Source organism: Varanus komodoensis, unplaced genomic scaffold (assembly GCF_004798865.1).
Source record: "Varanus komodoensis strain SLA01 unplaced genomic scaffold, ASM479886v1 scaffold1, whole genome shotgun sequence".
Lineage (NCBI taxonomy): Eukaryota > Metazoa > Chordata > Lepidosauria > Squamata > Varanidae > Varanus > Varanus komodoensis.
Genome location: NW_025335268.1, coordinates 20446450 through 20467858, shown reverse-complemented (window position 1 = coordinate 20467858; position 21409 = coordinate 20446450). Strand labels below are relative to the sequence as shown.

Sequence of the window (21409 nt, the reverse complement as noted above, 5' to 3'; positions counted from 1 at the left end):
TTTAGTCATCTACCTCAACACTTTCTGGCCTTTTGGTGTCATAACTCAACACTCATCTCTAGCCAAGTGTTCATGCCCAAATCTATTCATTTCCAGAGGCTCTATAAGTCTAGTCTTCTCAATGAGGTTACACAATGTTCTACAGATTCCTAAATTGGCTTCATGGTTGCCCCAACACAAATTCCTCGTGCTTGTTTTCAGTTTTCTTTATGGCCTTGCTCCTATCTTTGGTAGCACAATGTGTCCTGAGCTACCGCCGGATAGCCGGGAGCTGTAGAGCTTTTCTGCCGCCAAAACGTGAATGGATTAATAGCACCAGCAGCTGCCATTAACCGTGTTAGGGCATCCCGTGCTGAAAAAGCGCGCTGCGATGACGAAAGCACGTAATTCTTCCGACGTCTCCGTCTTCTGCGGTTTTGTGGCATAATCCTTTCGAAGTTTAGGAAGCGACCCCTGCAGGCTCTGCCGTGTCACGACAGGAACATCACCCTCCTTTTCAGGAGGCCCAACCGTTTGCCGTAGACCGTTCAGGGCTAACGCATGCGCATCTCCCCCTGCGCGCCTGCCACAGAGCTGACAAGAGCGCAGCGATTAAGTAGGCTAAGCTAGGAGGAGTCTAGGGTTAGTTCCGGCTCTGTTCCGGGATCAACCAATTACACGTCAGCAAATTGGACTCCCGCCTCGTTTTCATGGTGACGTGAAGTCTACCCTTTCCGCCCCCTTTGGGGAGCATCTCGTTCTTTAACATGGTGAGTTGCCTTCTTTTTCCCCTCAAAAGTAGGGACGGTTAAGGGCCCGGGCTCGGTTATTTTCCCGTGTGCCCACAGATGAGCTGCAGGGTGAAAGAGACGTTGGCCTTGGTATCCTCGATTGGCTTCAGAACCCCCAGTGCGGAGGTGGGTTGCTGCTCATTCGGGGGAGGGAAATCAGAGTGGTTATTAAGATTAACATCACTTTTTAAAGGTACCCTTCTGTACCTTGTAATCCTTGTAAGATGAGTATATCCACGACCATTGAATTCTCTTCCAGTGTGGATCTTTTCCAAACAGACAGAATGGTGTAGTGGTTATGGGGCTGACCTTGGAGTGAGGAGTACATTCGTCAACTTCTGGGCCAGTCCTTATAGTTGTTCCTTGAGCAGCACTTAAATCTGCAGCAATTAGCAGGTGGGATTGTTTAGTTCGTGCAGGAAAAAGCTATATTTGCTGACTTTTGATGTTTTGTAATAAAAGCCCCCAATTGTTTGAGTGAAGGACAGCATATAAAATCATAATAGTCAATGGGTATACAATCTTAGTAGTAATCAATTTCTGCATAATAAATCCGTTAAAGGAATAAGCAACTGGTAGTAGTTGGCAATGTTAGTGAACACACCTGGATTCAAACCTTTTCTCAGGCATGAAGTTCATGGGTATCCCTGAACAAGTTACAATCTTTTATTTTAACAAGCTTCATGAATAAGCCACCTGAGGTCATTAGATGCTGAGTGGGATAAATGTGGGAATACAATGACAGAACTTATGCAGCTGGTAAAAGCATGGACATTTGTACTTAAAAATGTAGCAGCAGCCTTTGTAACTGTCTTGCGTTAATGTGTATATTAACTAATCCTGAAGAATCCTAATGCTCTGTGCCCTTCCTTTTTAGACTTGATCTGCTTAACTGGGTGAATATTATCCTCTAAGTGTCACACAGCTTCACTTTGCTACAGTGATCATTGCAAGTGGAATAGTATAAAGGGTAGCATTCTCAAATCAAGTTCATGTTGTAGGCAGTTGAGAAAATGAAAAGTGTAGTAAAATTCTGTAAGTTTAATGTCATGATTTTTCTTGTTGCAGGGGACAATACACTTGTTTCGAAAATCACAGAAAACTCTCTTTGGCAAGCTAACACAGGAATTTAGATTAGTAGCAGCCGATCGAAGGGTGAGAGTTTTCTTTTACAATGAAGAAAAATATTCATTCTGTTTCATGACATTTCAGAGTAAATTTTCACTTGTGTATATAAGAATAAATTTGTATAAATATTTATTGAATTTTTAAAGTATATGAGATATATAAATAGTCGTCTGCACTGTTCACTGAAGAGTGCATGACATTTATGAATGATGTGTCATTACTTTCTTCCAAACCAACTCATTGCTTTTGATATGCCATTTATCTTGTGTTGTAATTCTATGCGTGTTTAATAAGAAATAAGTCTCATTTAGTCCAGTGGAGTTGCTTCTAGGTATGCATGTCCAAGCCTGCAGCCTTGAATGTTATGTATTTCCTTGCCTCTATATCTTGGACATTTGGATTATATACTTAATTTCTCCTATGTGTGGCTAACTGTTACCTTTCTTTGGCCACATACATGCATGCCTGCACAGTCTGTGTGAACTAGATAGTGTCATGTATTTCTGTATGGCTATACTCTATGCTATTAATGGTTGCGGTCCCTGACAAACATGGTGTTAGGATGATGGAAATAACTGCTACTTGTTTCTGTATATTATGTTACTGTCTCCAAATGCAATGTCAGCATGACACCAGCACATGCATACAAGAATTGGACTATTCAGATTTTTCCTCATGGACCATTCCTTCTTCTCTTCCAATGAGCCTCATGAGCTCTCAGCTGTTTCACCATAGTGTGCTCTTCCCTTATGTCACCTTCGAATCCTTTCTGAACATACATTTCAGCAAACCCTTGTTTGAATTCCCATGATAGGCTCTTCATCTCCCTTTTTCCTCACACTGTTAATTTTTCTTAAATTGTAAGTGAACTGGATAATGAGTTCCACATGTTGAACATCAGCTAGCACTACATTAGTACTAGCAGCCAAGGGAGAAACGTCATTGCAAAGGTGCTTACTTTGCTATGAACAAGCCAGAGAGCTTTTAGGATTCAACTTCTTCCATTCTATTATCACCAGTATTTAATTTTAATCCCTGTACTTTCTTGAACTTATGATGAGAGCCAAGCTTGTTCTGAGTTTAGTAAGCATGCATATGCTTATTTAGATATAAAGCAGCATGAGGGAGTTATAACTTCTTTTATATGAAATAGAACACACAGTGGAAGGAAACAAAACCTACTCCTCCCTAACCTTACCTCATTGTGTTCTGTGACTTTGCCCCCAAGTCCAGCCCAGCTCAGTTCCTGGGAAAAATTACTTAAGGAACGATCCTGTGTCCCCTAGACATGTCTGAGCTTCCCAGCTCTGAAATAGCATTTCAACCTTGGAGCTGGAAATCAGAACCCCACCCCGCGCGTACACACCCCCCCCCACCCCCCCACCCACCCCCGGCTCTGCTCCCTGAGGTTGGGAGAGCGATCTCTGAGAAGGAGACAGTGGGACAGTCTGGGGGCAGGGAGGAGACTACTGGAGCAACCAGGATGGGATGTATCTTAAAGCTGTTCCAGTCTCCTTCCCTCCCACTCTGAAACATTGTTGGTAGATGCTGAAAGGGGCTGTGTAGCAAAAATGCAGAGTGGGAGAAGCAAGGAGGGGAAGACAGCCTCTGCTGTTCCCCTTGTTCTGTATTGGATGAATGTGAGCCTCCACATTTGGTAGCTTACGCTCATCTCCATAGGGTTGCTCCTTTAAAGTTGAGAAATGTACCCAGGCGATAAGATACAGGAGAGGGCAAGTTTAGTATAAAAAGGTAACTCTCACCTCCTCTTTCTTTGTAGTCAAATAGACAATTGTGCATTTTATTTGATGCTTTATCCACACTTTCTTTGAAAGGAAGCCCAGAGCAACTAATACCATCTAAAAGTAAAAATAATATTAAAGAATGCAATATGAGAAATTGTTATAAGTACATGCATCTGCTTTGGCCCTCATGCTTTAACCAGATGAAGTTCTTCTAGTGCAGGGGTGGGGAATGTTAGGCCTAGGAGTCACATTTGGACTCCCTGGGGTTGCATTCCGGCCCTTCAGTGTTTCCCAGATGGCCATGCCCCTTTCCCCAACCACAGTTTTTATGGTTTCCCAGCTTTTGCAGTTTTCTCCTATTGTGAAGTGCGGACATTTTTTCTCCTAAGGCTTAGCTACTGGCAGTAAGAACACTGTAATGGTTTTTTGTACTGCCTCACCCACCCTGTTTGCCTTCAGCCTTGCCTGCTTCTGGAATCTATTTGCAACATGGACCAAGGCATGCTTTATTGTGGCACCTGGTTGTGGAATGCACTTGTTAAAAGCTTTAAGGAAGACTGGAGAAGTCTTTCTGTTTCAGAAAGATTTTTATCTGTTAGCTGACAGTTTTAAAATGTTTATGATGCTTGTCTTTATACATTGAAATCTTTTTTTTTTTTGCAGTACTTTTTTATTAAATTTTAAAACAGTACTAAAAACATCAATCATCACAAACATTGGAACTACTGAGTCAGCCCCTTACTACATATCCTTTAACATTCTGTAATCATATTCAGATCCATTTATGGAATCTTAAAAAACATTTTTAGATCTAAATCAAGTCCTGTTTCTCCAGCCAATAAAAAAAAAGTTCCAAATTTGATAGAAGTCACTATCTTCTTTCTCCTTCTGCAGTAAGATCAGTCCATCCATTTCTTACAGAGTCCCGTTTTCCTTGACCAATATTAAAAGAAAGACTCTCCAAATTTGATAAAAGTCAATATCTTCTTTCTTCTTCGATAGTAGCTTCAATCTAACCAACTCTACACAATTCCAGATCTTTTCATTTTTCTAATATTAAGCAGATAAACTCCTCATTATAATAGTTACAAATACGATCAAATGCATTTTTTGCTTACTAGTATTCCAGTCTAATATTCACTAAAAAGGAAAGTGAAAGAGAAGAAATGTTCCAAGCTTAAAAAAGAACTAAAGACTTTTAACCCAATTTATGTTCACATGTCTAACATCCATTTAAGCATCTTTAAGGACATCTTATCTAATCTATTTAACCACAACAATTATCTATGATACCTTTTAAACAAATTTTCTTTAAGCTAATTTATTAAAGTTTCATCTAGCTTACACTTCATTTAATCACATACAATTAACTGCTTATAAGAGTCCAGCTCCTTACAATCTTTAATATATCTCGCTTGTAAAAAGAAATATATTTAGTACAGCTCCTTCTACTCCCATAATAGTCATTTTCTAGTATGACAATTCAAAGACAAAAGAGTCATGCAACTTAGCTTTTGGTCATTCATTTTTAAGAAAAAAAAAAAGAATCTCTCATTTTCCCTTATATCACCCACAAAGGAGAGAAAAAAAGGGGGGGAGGGACTCCATTCATATTCTTCTCCTTCTTGGTTCAGTTTAAATCTTATTTTATAATCTCTTCATAATTCAACACATTTAAATGTAGAAAAGCTTCCACAGTTAAAATCATATACCTTAGCCTTTCCATACCACAATAAACATGCCAACCCATTTATACCATTCCTTTTTAAGATTTCATTTTTACACCTCTTCCAAACCACTTTTGTTTTAATAGGGTTTGTTGAAAATCAATATTTTTAAACTTTACATCTCCAGTCCATCTTTCTCCCCTTGGTGTTGTTTGTTGAAAATCAACCCACTTCAAAGTTTGTATTTCAATCTTCACTATTTCTTGCTTTATCTTCAGTGATTGTAGAATTTGTTGTAGGTCAGTATTTATTCCCAATGGCTGTGTTTTTTGCTGCAAATCAACCTTCACTGTTTCTTCTTCCTCAGAATCAATTTTAGTTAATTCAGGATCCATCCATCCTTCAAAAAAATATTCCTTCCTTTAGTGGCCAAATTTGTTTCAATTTTTCAGATTTTTCATATACTTGTTGCATTTCTTGTCTATTCTGTTCAGTTTTGGATTCTACATCAATCACCATCTCCTTAAAAGAAGCGTCAAGCTTATCAAAGCGCTTTTTTTGTACAATTGAGAAGATTTCCTGTTGTCTCAACATCACCTCTTGGGATATTTGTAAAGTTGTTAAAGATTCTTGTATTTCCAAAAAAAATCTCTCAGCTCTACCATTGTTGCAATAATTCCAATAGCCACAAAGTGGCAGCCAAGATCAGTTCCACTTTTCTCTAGATCACTAGTGGTCAGGAGGATGGCGAATTGCCAAATACTTTGGCAGAGGTCCCAGAAATGCTGGAGAGGAAATGGAGATTCTTATATCCTTCCTCTTTTCTCCCTTTTCTCTTTTTTTATGCCAATTAACAGATATAGTTTTTCCACAAGTAATATTGCAAAAGGAAAATAGGAATGCTAACCCAAACAGTCGTCACATTAAAGAAGGAAGCATCTGACAATGTGAGAAATATCCTGGCGAGTGTCCAGTTGATCTTGGCAGAAGTCCAAACAGATATCCAAAATGATCGGTCAAAGCTTTGAACTCCTATCACGTAATTGCACCTTAAAAATTTGAACTTATTTTATACCCTTAGAGAGGTTAGAGGAAAAAGTCTTTTTCTTCGGCTTCAACTTGGACAAAAGCCTCAGCACTCTGTCATCTCAGTCGCCACCTAAACATTCGGAGGGTTTTTCTTTTCTTAATGCCAAATTATAAACAAATGCAGCTTTTCCACGGGTAATATTGTGAAAGAAGTAAAAAATATTTACTCAGCAGTTCCAATGTTTAGCTAATAAAAATCCTAAGCTAATCTTCTAAGATGTTGAGAACTTGAAGGGTCTGAAACCACCCCCTGTGTTACTCGGTTGAGAAGTACCTGAATTGCTCTCAGCAGATATGAGATTGCCATCTCACATCAAGCCAAAAGTGTGCCCAGGCAATCTGTCTTCACCCCGACAGGACTTAGATGAGTCTCCCACGACTCGCTGCTGAGTAATACTGGCGTGATAAACAAACTCCGTTAATCACATCCGTCTCGTTCCGATGCCATCTTGGAATCTATACATTGAAATCTTGATTGATTTTAGTCTGATGTGTGATTTTAGACTTTCTTTTGAACTGGTGTGAGTCTCCACGATTGCCCATTTTGTGGTTAAAGGGTAGCCTAAATACATATTGGCCAGCTGTGCACTCCTCCCATTTCTCCCTGGCTTACTTTCATTGCTTGTCAGAGTTCCCCAGTTTAGATAAAACGGGGAAGTCTGTCTTAATACAAGCCAGATCTTTGGGCTGAAGCTGGCATATGATGGAAAGATGTGAGAAGGGAGCTCTTGACCGTAGCTTCATAAATTGCTTGCCAAATGCAGCAAGCATCGATATATTTGTCCCAGACATGTTAAAGCCAGAGATGGCTTGAATAGCTCACTCAGAAATGTGTGCATTGATGTTGCAGGATTGTTGGTGTTTTAATAAAATCAAGCTCTATTTTAATTCTTTTTCTAAGTGATTACTTTAACTGTTGTCATTTTCAGTCCTGGAAGATCTTGCTGTTTGGTGCAATAAACATAGTATGTACTGGTTTCCTGCTTATGTGGTGCAGTTCTACAAACAGTATAGGTATGTTTCTATTTCTGCATTTAAATAGTTCTGCATAGTAAATTCATATAGCCCCAATATGAAAAATATAAAATGATAATCTGTTGGTGTTTAACAGATTATCCAGCCTCTAGTTCTCCCCACCCCACTTTATTCCCTAGTTGCCGTATTTATTCTTGATTAAGTCTTGGGTGAACCTGCTGTTCTTGCAACATACACATCTACAAAGCATGATGCAAGTATTTAGGAATGTAATGTAATGTAAAAGTTTCATTTGTGGCTCTGGATGGCTGAATGATAAAGATTAATTTATCGTGTGTCCCATTCAGTACTGTCACACAAAAGCACCCCTCTTTCCAAGTAATGGGACCCACCAAGGATGGCATGGCAGCTTAATCCCTTCCAGCATATTGCAATCCTGACAATAAGCATGCGTGCAGCAGACATTGCAGTAAAGCATTTTGCTTTAGAAAGCTCCCATTGGTGTTCATTGCCTAATGGAGGGCAAAGGGTAGATGTGGCCAAAACGGAGGAGGCAACTGAGGTTGAAAGTGGGGAGAGAAGGGGATGCATAGAGAGTAAAGGAGAAAGGGAATGGGGGTTGAGAGAGAATGTGTTCCATGTCGATGGACAGAAGTAGGACCAAGCTGATTCTGTCAGTCAAGGTAAGCTCTTTGGTTCAAGGTGTGGAACAGTCATGCATTGGCCTGCCACTGCTATTACTTTTTCTGTCCTGGCCATCCACTAGCCAAGAGCACTGTGGTGTTGCTGTTACTTTGCTGTGCCAAGTGATGGTGGCAGCATTCTCAGATGGTAGCGGATCATGCGCCAATGTCTTGCTCTCTATGAAAGGGTGCTTATTTGTTTCCTTGGATAACTAGTCTTTGAGGTGAGATCTAAGAAGTCATTGGACTCAGCTGTAGGAACACTGTCCCCAGCACTTGGTCAGAGCAGGCAAAAATGTTTTTAATCAATTTTTCCAGCATAACAAAGCAGTGACATTCCTACAGCTAAATTTTGTCCCAGTGTCTTGCAACCCACAGTCTGACAATATCACTGCTGATTTTGATTGGATATCTTTAAAACAAATATGCTTACTATCTATGAAGTGTTATTAAGCCTGATTAGAATTTTACCATTTTACCCTTGGAAGGAAGCCCTTTTGTGGCAGAGAAATTTGAGGTTGCTAAGAGTAAAGCTTAAACCTTTTCTTTCTACAGCTTTAACTGCATATACCTACCTATCAATATTTGATCTTTTCAGGTATGTTTTCTTTTAAATTCCTGATTGTAAGATGTTTATATGGCATCTTCTTTGCCTTGTTAGCCATAAACATAGGTTATGGTAGACATCTATTTCATATTCAGTAATAAACTCTGTTTATGTTAAAATATGAGATTTGATAGTGCAATCCTGTACATTTCTACTCAGAAGTAAATTGCTGGGTTTTTCTCCCAGTTAAGTGGGTAATAGATTGCAATGTATATGAAACTGCTCCTGTTGTTTTTCCAGGTCTTATGTACATGAAAACACCTCAGATGTTTTCAATAAGATTAAATATACATTACTGCCATATTATATGCAGATACGATATAAACTGCTCAGACAGCCATTTTGACTAATTGGTCATGTAGAAATTAATTAAATAAAATGAGATACTTAATCCTCCTCTTTGCAAAGAAATAGAAATGTTCTAGCATTGCTTTCTAGAAGTAGGTTTACATTTGTAACTGAGGTCTCTTTAGCCCTTAGTATAGTAGTTCTGTCCGCATTACTGGTGCCAAGAGGAGGAGTCAGCCTTCAGCAAAGCCCTGCCTGTATTGGCAGAGTCTCCTGCAAGTTGGGTTCCTGAATCATATTTACGAGTATATTATGTCTTCAACTCCTCTGAAGTCGTCATAACTGATGCCTCCTCTTCCTGGTCATAATTATGGCTTCTTTGTGTTTATTTGTAGTGGTAAGCTCCTTTGTGTAATCTTTGGAAAGTAAGTGATTGTATCCAGTGCTCATCCTACTTAGAGTAGATCTATTGAAATGAATGGGAGCAAATGGTAAGCCTCGTTCATTTTATTGAGTATACTCTGAGAAGGACTAACATTGTGTACAACCCAAGTAATTAAGCTTGATAAACAAATGTTAGCCATTTTACAATCCTGAATAGAAACTGCAATCCTAAATACAGTTATAGAAAAGTAAGCCCAGTAGCATGTATAGAATCGCACTGCGGAAATAAATGTTAATAGTGTTATGTTAACAGTGTTGTTGGGCTGAAAGTGTGTTTGGCACCATGACAAAATAAGTTTGCTTTTTGTTTTTTCTTTAGCCTAATAACATGCTTAATAAGTTATTGGGTAATGATGAAGAAGCCCAGCCCAACCTATTCATTTGGGTAAGTATAGGTAACATGTGATATGCCATGTTTTTCTTGTTTCCTTAAAGACTGAGATGTAAAAATAATGGATTTTAAAATAAAGATTAGATTCATGTCTGTTTATGAACATGTGCAAAATTTGTACAGATCCCCTCATCCAGACACAAAGTATGGAACTTGTACATAATTAGGGTTTAGTTCCCATCTCATTTCTAAATGAGAGATGATACGTGAGATGCAACCATCAGAAATATCCACTGTATCATATGTGAGACCCACAGTGCCAAGATGCCCAAATCAGGGAGCATGCAATTTAATTTGGTCCCTGGAGCTTTAATATCAGGACAAGCAAACTTTTTGGGAACATTTTACAATTTGAGAAACTCCCATGAACGACATCACAAGTGGATCTAGCGAGAGCAATTCAAAGGACAACAGATTAGACAGCTTCTTTGAACTCACACTTCTCAACACTAACAAAAACCTATTTCACAGCAGTCCCAGCTGCCAGTTTTTTTTTTTTAAAGTGTAATTTTTCAAATGGGAGGGTGTGGAACCTTGGTGAGGTCCAGGAAAGATGCCCAGAGTACCTTGCTGCCTGCTGGTTTCCAGACTGCCTAGCCTATTTTTACACCGTTCTAATCTGTTACTATTTTAAATCCATTGTAATAAATTTACCCACAGTTTGTTTCATGGGTAAAATATGTTTTTAAGGGTGCCATTATATGCATGTTTTGACAGTCCATCTGAATTTTGCTAGATGTGCTTTTCCATTTATTTGATTTTAAAATGTTTAATATCTCTAATTCTAGGTTTGAGAGATTTGAAGTCTTAGCAGTATTTGCCTCCACGGTTCTAGCACAGCTGGGAGCGCTTTTTATACTAAAAGAAAGGTAGGAATCCATTTGCTTGCACTTGACATTTGATATATAACAAGTGCATTTTAATTGTCCTGCTTCAGAACTATTTTTGTGTCCTGTGAAAGAATTTAAAGCAGTAGTTAAAGATGGTGACATGGTGTGCTATTTACAGCAAACATGTTATAGTTGCTGACTTATATTGCAACATATAAATATGAGGTGTGACTAACAGTTTTCTTAACAACTGTTTCTTAACTGTTGATTGTAAAACCCACTTTTGTGTTTTGTAGTGCTGAACGATTTCTGGAACAACCAGAGATTCACACGTAAGAACTTTTAATATGTAAAAATATTAAATATTATGGAATAAGTAGCTTAAGTATTACGGTGTTGGTTTTACACAATATATGTGTAGCACAGAACTAAAATGTTAATGCTAACATGCAACTGAGGTGAATATTGAAAATTATTTAAATATAATGACTCTGGATTGTATCCTTAGTTATAAACTGCCTCACATAATATTAGCTGATACAATGACTTCAAGAATGTAGTCCAAACTCAGAGCTTTTACAGTGCAGAGTGAGAGGAGTGGTAGAAGTTATTTTCACCTCATTTCTGTGTTGCAGGGTTTCTTAGACAGCCATTTTGGGCTGTCTATATCATCCCCAAAGAGAGAAGGAAGGACTGGAGTGCTTTGTTGACTTTCTTGACCCTGGAGCACAGTCAGTTGGGGTGGTGTGGAATGGGATTGGATTTCCTATTCCTAGCTCTGAGATTGGAGTGCTGTCTTAGCCTTGGAGCTTGTAGATATTTAATATATGTAGATATTAAAGCTTGTAGATATTTAATATATGCAGAACCTTAATGTATAAATTTTATCTGCTTTTAGCTGTTAGAAACTAGTAATTGCACCTGGCAGCGTGTTATCACTGAGGTTACTGGAGGACCTGCTTCTGGTGGTTCCAGCCTGACTGGACTCCACCAGGAGAAGACCCTTCAGTGTTGTGGCTCCATTTTTTTGTGGAATTCCCTGGCTCAAAAGATCATGCAGGCACCAACATTTGCTGTTTCAACACCTGCTAAAGTTTATCTGATTCCAAGAAGGCTTTTCTTACTGACTAGCCATGGTCTTTTTTTTTGTTTGTTTCTAAATCTTTTTAATATATTATTTTTATTCATTTGTTTGTTTTAACCTTGTACTGTTGGATGTGGAGTAGTGTAGAAATAAATATATAAATAAAGAAATTGTGCAAAAAATTGAAGATACATTTCTTTACTCATTTCAGGGGTCGACTGTTGGTTGGGACCTTTGTGGCCCTGTCTTTCAACCTGTTTACAATGCTTTCTGTTAGGAATAAACCTTTTTCATATGTGTCTGAAGGTACGTAATTGATGTGAAAGACCTAGCTAAAACTAAGTGAATATTCACAGGTCCACGGATCTTACTTACTAATTGTTGATTATGTGTGGTTGCCACCAAATCTCCCCCCTCCTTCCCCCTCCCTCAAATCCTCTGGTATGCATAGGGGGCTTCAGAAAAAACAAACTCTGTATGCAAAAGTGCATTTCTTTTTTATATGTGGCTGTCCTCAATAGGTAAAATTTGTGTGGCTTTTTGAGCTGAGAACTGTATCACAAAATTCTGATTTCTGTGTTAGTCCCAGAAGTGCAAATTCAGGCAGCTCACTTAAACCTTTCTGTCCCGTTCCTACTTGTGGATGCTGTTGAAGAAGTATTTTACATCTAGACAATGATTTCTGTTAAGGGACACAGTTAGGAGAACTTGGTCAATCTTGACTTTTAAAATGAGACATAATAATGCATATGCCTTTTTGCAAGTGTGCAGTCATAACATAACTTGAACAGGACTACACCTTTAAGCTTAGAAAGAAATACCTCCTTGCCTTACCTAGCCAGCCCAGTGACCAAAGTACAAAGTTGAAACATAGAAACAGCGTGAGTCAGAAGGGGTCTCCCGGGCTATCTAGTCTGACCCCTGGCTCTAGCCAGCTCCGCTCATGACATGCCCACCATGTGCATGTCTAGCCTGTCCTTGAACACCCTCATCAATGGGTCCTCAACCACCTCCTGTGGAAGCCCATTCCACACCTTTGGGTTCCTAACTGTCAGGAAGTACTTCCTGGCATCCAAATTGAACCTTGGTTTCCTGAGCTTTGCTCCATTGGAGGGTGTTCTGCCCTCCTCTGCAGGGAGAACAGGTGTCTACCAACCTCTGTGTGACACCCCTTCACAAACTTATATTGAGGTGTGTTATGGGCTCCAAACTACAGAGCTTTTCTTCTGAATCCACAGTTGTCTGCTTGGATTCCCATTTTTGAGAATTTTTGCTGTTAGGCAAGTACCTCGGTCAAGAAACTGAGTATAAGACAGAGGTTGGGTCTGAGCTGCAGATGCCAAATCACGTATTTGCCCCTCAAAACATAGCATAATATTTCACAGAATGCAAATTTATGATGCTTGGGGAAAATATGCATGCAGGTGAAATGCTCAGCCTCTACAAAACCTAAGCAGAATATGTTCAGAAGTTCAAAGTCCAGGTGTGTCCAAGCATAGCACACCAAAACACAAGCAAAAGATACAGTGTGAGCAAAAAGCCCCCCTCATCCCTCACTGCCGTCTTGTCTCCCCCACAGCATGCTGCCCTCACTCCTAATCCTGCAGGACGCTGCTCTCCACACCCCAGCTCGCCCCTTCCATTCTGGGCTGAATTGCAGCCGTATGCCACTTTCTTCTGTAATGTGTCTGGGTCCCACACAGGGCCGAAAGCCATGCTTGGAAATACAGACAGTGCTTGAGACCTGAGTGTCTCTGCAATATACCAGGCTCCTGGTAAAAAAGGGTTTGGAAAATTGTACAGTACTGAAAAAATGATCATGAGGGGCAGGGAACCAGTCGGGTGTCAAGAGAGGTTTCTGGGAGCATGGTGGTCCCTGACACCCACACTCTACCCATGTGTATATCTATTCCATCCTGTTCATCTGTCTGAAGTCATACCACAAGACTTGACATAGAGTTGCAGCAGCAGCTGCCATGTTGAGTTTATAGCTATGATGTAATGAGTGTTCTCTTCCTGATAACTGGTGCTACCTTTTTTGTGCAGCTGCGAGTACAAGCTGGCTTCAGGAACATGTTGCAGATCTCAGTAGGAGGTAAGACAATGATGGTGCTATCGCATATGCATTTGTCGAGATCAAAATGCACATGGCTCTCCTGTTGCAAACCCACTTAAAGTCATGTAGAGGGAACTGTGGCTGTGATGCTGGATGCCACTGGTAATGCCTTTTGGCGAGATCTGGGACACCTCTGACTGTCACCTGTAAAAAGAGTGGCTGTACAGCAGAGATACTGTGGGCACTTTTCAGTGCTGCTGTCTACCTGTGGGACCTCCCAGTTGCACAGCATGAAGCTAGCAGTCCCTGGAGCTATGGGAAATAAGTGGAAATGTTCACTTCATGAACAGGGCAGGTCAGTGGAGCTTACAGAAGGGAACTCTGCTGACTTGTCTCATTCTGGAAATGATGCTTTCTGCTCATTTCCAGAGTTGTCTTAGAAAGTGCTCATTCCTGCTGCACAAATGGCTGGCCGAGCAGAGATTTAGCAACATTACTGGATATTGCCAGTGTTATTAAGACTGGAATAGGGAAACTTGCAGCCCAGAGGGGGCTCCATCCAGCCTGTAAGCTTCTGCAGGCCCTGACCCTTTTCCATCCAGGCCTTGCAGGAAGTCCTCAGTCTTTTCTCATTGCTCAGGAAGAAGAGCTGGGATTCTTTCCTGAATGTTGAAGAAAGATAGGCACTTCCAGGCAATCCCTTTGTATTGCCTGTTAGTGCTCGAATCTAGTGCTACAAAACCAGAAGGTGGCTCTTGACACAAAAACATTCCCCACTCCTATTTTAGAAATCAGAGGAGACTTTGTGCCTTGCGTAAATGGTTGTAATTGCTTTAACTTTGAGTAATGTTCTAGCAACCTGCGAGGGTGCCATCTGGTTTCTGAAGGGACAGGGTTGTTGCTGAAAAACGTTTCATATGGTGAATAAGTTAAAAGTACACAGGGAAAGAGGCATGTGCAAATGCAGGTAGAGCTTGTGTCTTCCTATGCTAAATCTTCCTAGATCAGCTTCCCTCAGCCTGGTGCTCTCCAGATGTGATGCATTGCATGAGCTCCGGCTGTGGTGAGGAGTCCACATCTGGAGAGCACCAGGATAGGGAATGCTGTCCTAGCTTACTTCAAAACATACTTCTCTGAAGTTAGTTGTACAGCTTCTGTTTCTTACGCTGTGTGTGTGATAAAGGGAAAGAACTTGAACACTGCAATTTCTCTGCACAGTCCTTCTTCATTCCTTTGTTTTGCTGCCATATCTGAATCATATATGTGTTGTTTAGGAACAGCTGTGGAAGTCTGGTCCAGTACAGTGTCTTTTTTCTGCCTGACTTTTTCATAGCTCTGTTCTCCAGCTCATGTTGGGTTACATCCTGGAAGTGCTAAATCAGCATTGCACAATGGAATTGGTGGGATGCAAAATAATTGGCAAGGATGTAAGCGTCCCATTGGATATTGCCCCTCAACTGCAGTGAAATTCCCTTTGTTGTTGTTAGTCGCGAAGTTGTGTCCGACCCATTGTGACCCCTGGATAACATTCCTCCAGGCCTTCCTGTCCTCCACCATCCCCCGGAGTCCATTCAAACTCACACCAACTGCTTCAGTGACTCCATCTAGCCGCCTCATCCTCTGCCGGCCCCTTCTTCTTTTGCCATCTATTGTTCCCAGCATTAGGCTCTTCTCCAGGGAGTCCTTCCTTCTCATTTGGTGGCCAAAGTATTTGAGTTTCATCTTCAGTGTCTGGCCTTCTAAAGAGCAGTAGTCCTTAATCCTATTGGTCATCTCAAAATCTAATATAAGCATATTGAGTCTGATGGTAGCCTTTATGCTATTTTCTTGAACTGCATATGATTCTATGAAGGCATTTTGAAGTTACCCTCACTTGTAGTGCGCTTACTGGGCACATAGGAAAGAGCATTGTCTCTCTGGCATTTTGACTGGTCCCTACTCGCTGCACTCAGGAAGATCAAGAGAAGTACTTTTTAATTTTTATGGTTTTTAAGGTTTCTTTGTAAAGTTTTAAATTTTTTGCTGTTTGTATTTGTTTATAAACTGCCTTGGTTGGTTATAGAAAGATTGTATATAAATGCAATAAGCTAAATAATATTGATATGTTAATTCATGTCAGGTCTTTATAGGCCTTGCTTCTTAGAGCATTGTCCTAACAAGGCAGCATACTGAAAAGGACACAGTAGTCTGTATTCGAGACATCAGATTGTAACTGGCCCAGCCTTGTCTCACTTGCTGTACATGTAAATAAGATTTACCACTGAACCTGTAAACGGGTTGTGTTGCTGTTTATCTTGTTACTTGCACTACTAATCCCTATTATTTATCGCTTTCTTTTAGTTTGTGTGGTATTATTCCTGGATTAAGCAGCATCTTTCTTCCACGTATGAACCCTTTCATCTTGATTGACCTTGCAGGGGCTTTAGCTCTTTGCATTACTTACATGCTAATTGAAATGAAGTAAGTACACTTGGATTTAAGGTTCACTTTGATTGATACTGAATGCTGAAAAGCAGGTGTTATGTCTAATATTACACTTGTTTCTTTCAGTAATTATTTTGCTGTTGATACGGCTTCAGCAGTAGCCATTGCTTTGATGACATTTGGTACTATGTATCCCATGAGTGTCTACAGTGGAAAGGTATTGCTTCAGGTGAGACAATGAGAGAAGCTACTTTCTAATAACCAGATTGTATTCAGAAAAGAAAAACACAGACAAAATGTAAATTTTAAGCTTTATGTGATTCAATGAAATACGCATGTAATAATTTCAGTTACAATTAGCATTGAATTTTGGTTGTAAATCTAACTTTTTAAAATCTCTCTCTCTCCCTCTCCCTCTCCCTCTCCCTCTCCCTCTCTCTCATAAAGCATAGGCAAAGCTGATGTGGAAATATTGCAAAATATTTCCTGACAACTGACAACATATTACTTAGCAGTAGAGCTCCAGGAGCTGCTTTGCACACTATAAGAAGCTATACAAAAAAGACAGCTCAGAGGATATGAGGTTAACCTTCAGAAAGCTGAAGTCTTGGCAATTGCAAATTATCTAAAGCATGACCCTTGTCATCTGATGGTGCAGTCTTTGCCGTCCCCTACTTGTATTGAAATTCACAGTAGCAAAAACTGTTGTTTGCTGATACGGAAGACCAAAATAACCGAATCTTGTTTGAAAGTGAACAATTTGGAAACTTTGGGCTTGCTTACTGCTTTTTTCTTGGGTCCCTTCTAGTGAGTCTGGAGGGCCCAGAAGGGTCCCTGATCCACCCACACCCCAGTTGCATATTCCTGTCTAAAGAGCAGCTGCCTACTAAGTATTCTAAAAAAATTAAATACTTAGACTTGTACATTTCAAGAAGAAAACATGATTTCTTTTCTTTTTTTGTATAGGAGAAAGGTGAAGTGAATTTGGTGTGCTTTAAATTAAAATTCCCGCAAGATCTTTTTAAAGTTCAGAGAGTTTTGATTTTCTAATAGGCTAAAAAATTAAAATTGTAATACACAAATAATTAAAATTGGAAGATGATGGTTTATTTGGTCTTCAGTTATATCATTAAGTTACTAATATTAAAACTCATTTGTATTTATATATTTTGTATTTACTATATTTCCTTACTGTTCAATAGCTAAAGTCAATGTTGCTCAATAGAACTGGATTGCGGGTGGATCGGACTGAAGCAATCCTAGTATTTCCTGGATTGTACTTAGTGGACCCACCATAAGTGTAGTCTTGACCTATCATTGCTCAAATAACAAACTTAGATGGCAAATGCTTATATGACTGGAGCCAAAACAGAACCACAGAGAAATGAGGGGCTGGAACCTAATAGAAGGTTCTTCTGTTAGAAGGTGAAGATTCACTGAAACATTTTGCTGCAAACCATAAAAGACCAAGACTCATTTATTGCACTTTGGTACATTTTTATTCAGCATATCAATAAGGATGCTGTTCATAAACTGCCACCCACTCAGTGCTTCTTTTGGAAAAATTTACTTGGATAATACATCTGTCTTTTCACTCCCACTTACAGAATGTAAAACAGCCAGATTGGTTTCCTGTTATCTCAAATGCTCATATTTCAGGTCTACTGTAAAACGGAGTAATACAATTTTTAAATTTATCTGGGAGAATGAAACAGAAAAAAGAAAAGCTGTATAATGAACAAAACTTTACAAAAAGTTAATGGTATTTTGTTTTTCCAGACAACACCACCTCATGTGATTGGACAGCTAGATAAGCTTGTCAGAGAGGTAATGTATTACAAAATGCTGCATTTGTACACAGTGCACAGAACTGCACCTGCATTGTCATATGCACTGGAATAATTCAGTGAATTCAAGAGGAGGAGATAATATTTCCTTTGGGCAGAAGCCCTTTTCAGCTCTTGGGATGCTGCTCCAAATACTTCCTGGTATTGGAATTTTTGGATAAGCACTGCGGACTGCCAGGCAGCCAAAAAGCACCTGTACATGAGTGGACTCAAACCTACATGCAGTTTGGTTGCCACACTTCCAAATGAAAAAGAAAGAAAGAAACACAAAAGCTAACAAGATAAACAAAACCTTACATCCTGATGACATTGTGCCAAACTTGTGCAAGTTTTAGTGTGGTAACAAAAGACATTCTAAACTTTTATCAAAATATATAGTATAACATTTAAATAGAACTTACAGCCTTTTAAGAGTGCAGTTGACTGAAGACAGCTCAAGTCTTAGATGAGGCATGGTTGCTTTGGAAAACCAGTTGATTTCAAGGAGGTTTAACTTAAAGTAAATTTGTTTTTTTCATAACTCACTTAGGACTGTGTTACAAAGTCATCAGAAACATAAAACTGATAATATGTATCATTGTTTTGAATTAGGTTTCTACTTTGGATGGTGTTTTAGAAGTTCGAAATGAGCATTTCTGGACACTGGGATTTGGCTCTCTGGTGTGTATTTTTCCCCAGTAATGACTATTTTTCTTTAAATACTAAGTAACAACCACTGCTTTAATAACATAGCTTGACAAATAAAATCCAATGGTTTTTCATGTTTATAGATGTTACTTTATGCAGTAAATTCATTTTCTCTTCCCCCCCCCACCCGAGCTAACAGCCTGTATGAGCTTTACCTGAGGGAAACTGATGAGTTTATTTTTCATGTTCTTTCTAGGCTGGATCAGTTCATGTGAGAATTCGAAGAGATGCCAATGAACAAATGGTGCTTGCCCATGTGACCAACCGGTTGTATACATTAGTGTCTACTTTGACTGTTCAAATTTTCAAAGATGACTGGATCAGGCCTACCTTGGCCACTGGACCTATTCAAAACAATATGCTAAACCTTTCAGATCATCACATCATTCCAATGCCACCTCTAAAGGCTGCAGAATACTCTAACCCTGCTACATCCACTCCAGCCAAACCAAGCAGCCCACCTCCTGAATTCTCTTTTAATACACCTGGCAAAAATATGAACCCAGTAATTCTCATGAATCCTCAGACAAGGCCCTATGGACTAGGTTTGAGCCGTGGAACTGTACCTTACAGCGGTGTCTTCACTCAAGGGGTTGGAGTGCCGGGAATGGGAGCAACCCAGGGATTCAGGACTGGCTTAATAAATGCCCCCTACAGATATGGAACTGGCACACGAGGTCAGTTCAGACCCTAATAAAATATTTCTACTATTTATTGTTTGAATTTATTTTTTCATCTGTTTTATTGTTCATGTTCTGCAAAACTTCAATTTTTATAGATAACTGGGATCAAATATTTCCAACAATCATGAAAACTCATGGTTTCTTTTAATCCTTGATGTGATTATTGACCTCTAATTGTAAAGCTATAGCTTTACAAGCATTGACCTTACCTGTATTTTTATTGCATTTTTCCTAAATCAGCACAGCATAATATATGAATGGAGCTCCAGAAAATATGATTCCTTGAAGGGGTGCAATTCTGTACCATTTTAAAACCTGATTATTAAAAGAATGTTATCTATTAACAAACTCTTCATTTTTCCCTGGTACTTCAGTAATTGCAATCACTTTCCTTAGTTAAAGAAATGAGTGATATAAAAATGACCTACTGGAGGGTCAGCAGATACACCTGAAAGTCACTCATTTTAAGGGAGGTACTGAAGCAGTTGGTGTGAGCTTGAGTGGGCTCCGGGGGATGGTGGAAGACAGGAAGGCCTGGAGGAATGTTGTCCATGGGGTCGCGATGGGTCGGACACGACTTTGCGACTAACAACAACCAACAGTGCGTGAGGAGGGGAAGGGGGTATTGTTAATTGTTCTCCAGTTGCCGCTATTTCAGATTACAGATTACTTTTTATTTGGTCTTCTGCATTGACACAGATATGATTGTTAACATCATTGGAAAAGTTCAGAGGAACATTTTGAATGAAGAATGGATGCTTTGAGGTATTAGTATCCTGATGTTTGTGAAAGCACTGATTGTGACATCAGTCCTCAGTGGTTTTTAGTATTACTTCTAATTGGCATTTGAGAGGCTTAAATAGGAAGGCTAGCTCATACTTGGTCAGAACAATAGATCAGCTCCTCTCGTTTTCATTGACAAAGGCAAGTAGGTGAATAAAGTGCATTTTAAAATGTCCACTAATAAGTATTTGTGATGCTTCTCTTCGGTACTGTGGCCCATTCAAAGATGTCTGCCACATCCTTGCAGTGTATGTGATGGCTACTTTCTCCTCACTGACACCTTACCTGCTAGGTAAGATAACTCTAGGCTAGTGATGGTCACCAGCAGAAACTTTACTCTTCAATGAGAAATGAGAGTCTTGCTGACTCTGGCTGTAAGCACACTGACTGAGAGCAATGGTCACTGCTGTGGTAAGGAACGTGGAATCTCTTTCCCACCTCTCGAGTCGTCTTAAAACTAAGGTCAGCAATTTATATTCCACCTCTGTGTCAAAGGCCCCTCGTTTAAAGGAGATGGCAGTACATGAAAGTTTGTTTCCTAGTGTTTCATTGGCCATATGTAGTTTTCCTTTTGTGGCTAGTAGGCAGTTGCCAGGTCTATTTCCATTGTGAGACCTGTACATTCATTTGTAACTTGATCCACTGTTCTGGTACCAGAGCTGTGCACATTCTCCTTGGTCCTGCAGTGATTTGGCCCCTTGACCAGAAAGAGATCCATGCCATGCCAAAGCCCCAGTAGTCTATGGGCAGCTACCCATAGGGATGACCTGCGTAATTGGGCAGATAAAAGTGAAAATGCATTCCTTAAGGCCTTATTCTGCTTGATGAAGAGTTCTTTAACTTTAAAACTTGTATTCTTCCAAGCCAATTACCCCTCCTCTAGTCTGTTCTAGCTGGCAGAATTGTTTTTGTATTTATAGTGACTTTGTTTTTAAGAGAGGAACCAGATGTGATCATTGTTAATGATTTTACCTGAAAGAAGTTTTTTTCCTTATTTTGTTGTGTATTTTTTATTTTATTTATTTATTAAAACATTTTTATGCCGCCCCATTCGCTGAAGCCTCATATGTGTGGAATCCCATTAACTCTAGTGTCTTTGTAGCCACAGGAGTAGGAAAGTAATTCTATTGGAACAGTGTGGGGACTGGAACAGCATGGGATAAGGGATGCCTCTTGTTAGTGGCAATGCTGTAGCTCATGGAACAGGTCCAGGCTCGATCCTTGATGT

The 21409-nt window shown here is 39.7% G+C and overlaps 1 protein-coding gene across 3 annotated transcripts; it reads left to right on the top strand.

Moving 5' to 3' along the window:
* The first annotated feature begins 631 nt into the window (after window positions 1–631).
* SLC30A6 (solute carrier family 30 member 6) lies at window positions 632–19425 on the top strand. Of its 3 annotated transcripts, none has more exons than XM_044418650.1 (14): window positions 632–749; window positions 1839–1925; window positions 7329–7413; window positions 8613–8655; window positions 9716–9781; window positions 10576–10656; window positions 10914–10949; window positions 11913–12007; window positions 13748–13796; window positions 16098–16217; window positions 16308–16410; window positions 17961–18008; window positions 18620–18688; window positions 18912–19425. In XM_044418650.1, exons 1-14 carry the CDS (start codon window positions 747–749, stop codon window positions 19407–19409), a joined length of 1383 nt encoding a protein of 460 aa, XP_044274585.1. In that variant the 5' UTR covers window positions 632–746; the 3' UTR covers window positions 19410–19425. The 3 variants fall into 3 exon arrangements, with proteins under 3 accessions (XP_044274585.1, XP_044274513.1, XP_044274674.1); XM_044418578.1 differs by lacking the exon at window positions 632–749 and adding an exon at window positions 806–896; XM_044418739.1 differs by lacking the exon at window positions 632–749 and adding an exon at window positions 1148–1166.
* The last annotated feature ends 1984 nt before the right edge of the window (window positions 19426–21409 follow it).

What these genes read in the sequence shown, in the direction of transcription:
- SLC30A6 (XM_044418578.1), top strand. Translation starts at nt 828, where the DNA reads ATGAGCTGCAGGGTGAAAGAGACGTTGGCCTTGGTATCCTCGATTGGC. An exon ending in TAGTAGCAGCCGATCGAAGG is followed by an intron (nt 1,926 to 7,328) that starts GTGAGAGTTTTC and finishes TGTCATTTTCAG; the next exon opens with TCCTGGAAGATCTTGCTGTT. An exon ending in CTTTTTATACTAAAAGAAAG is followed by an intron (nt 10,657 to 10,913) that starts GTAGGAATCCAT and finishes TGTGTTTTGTAG; the next exon opens with TGCTGAACGATTTCTGGAAC.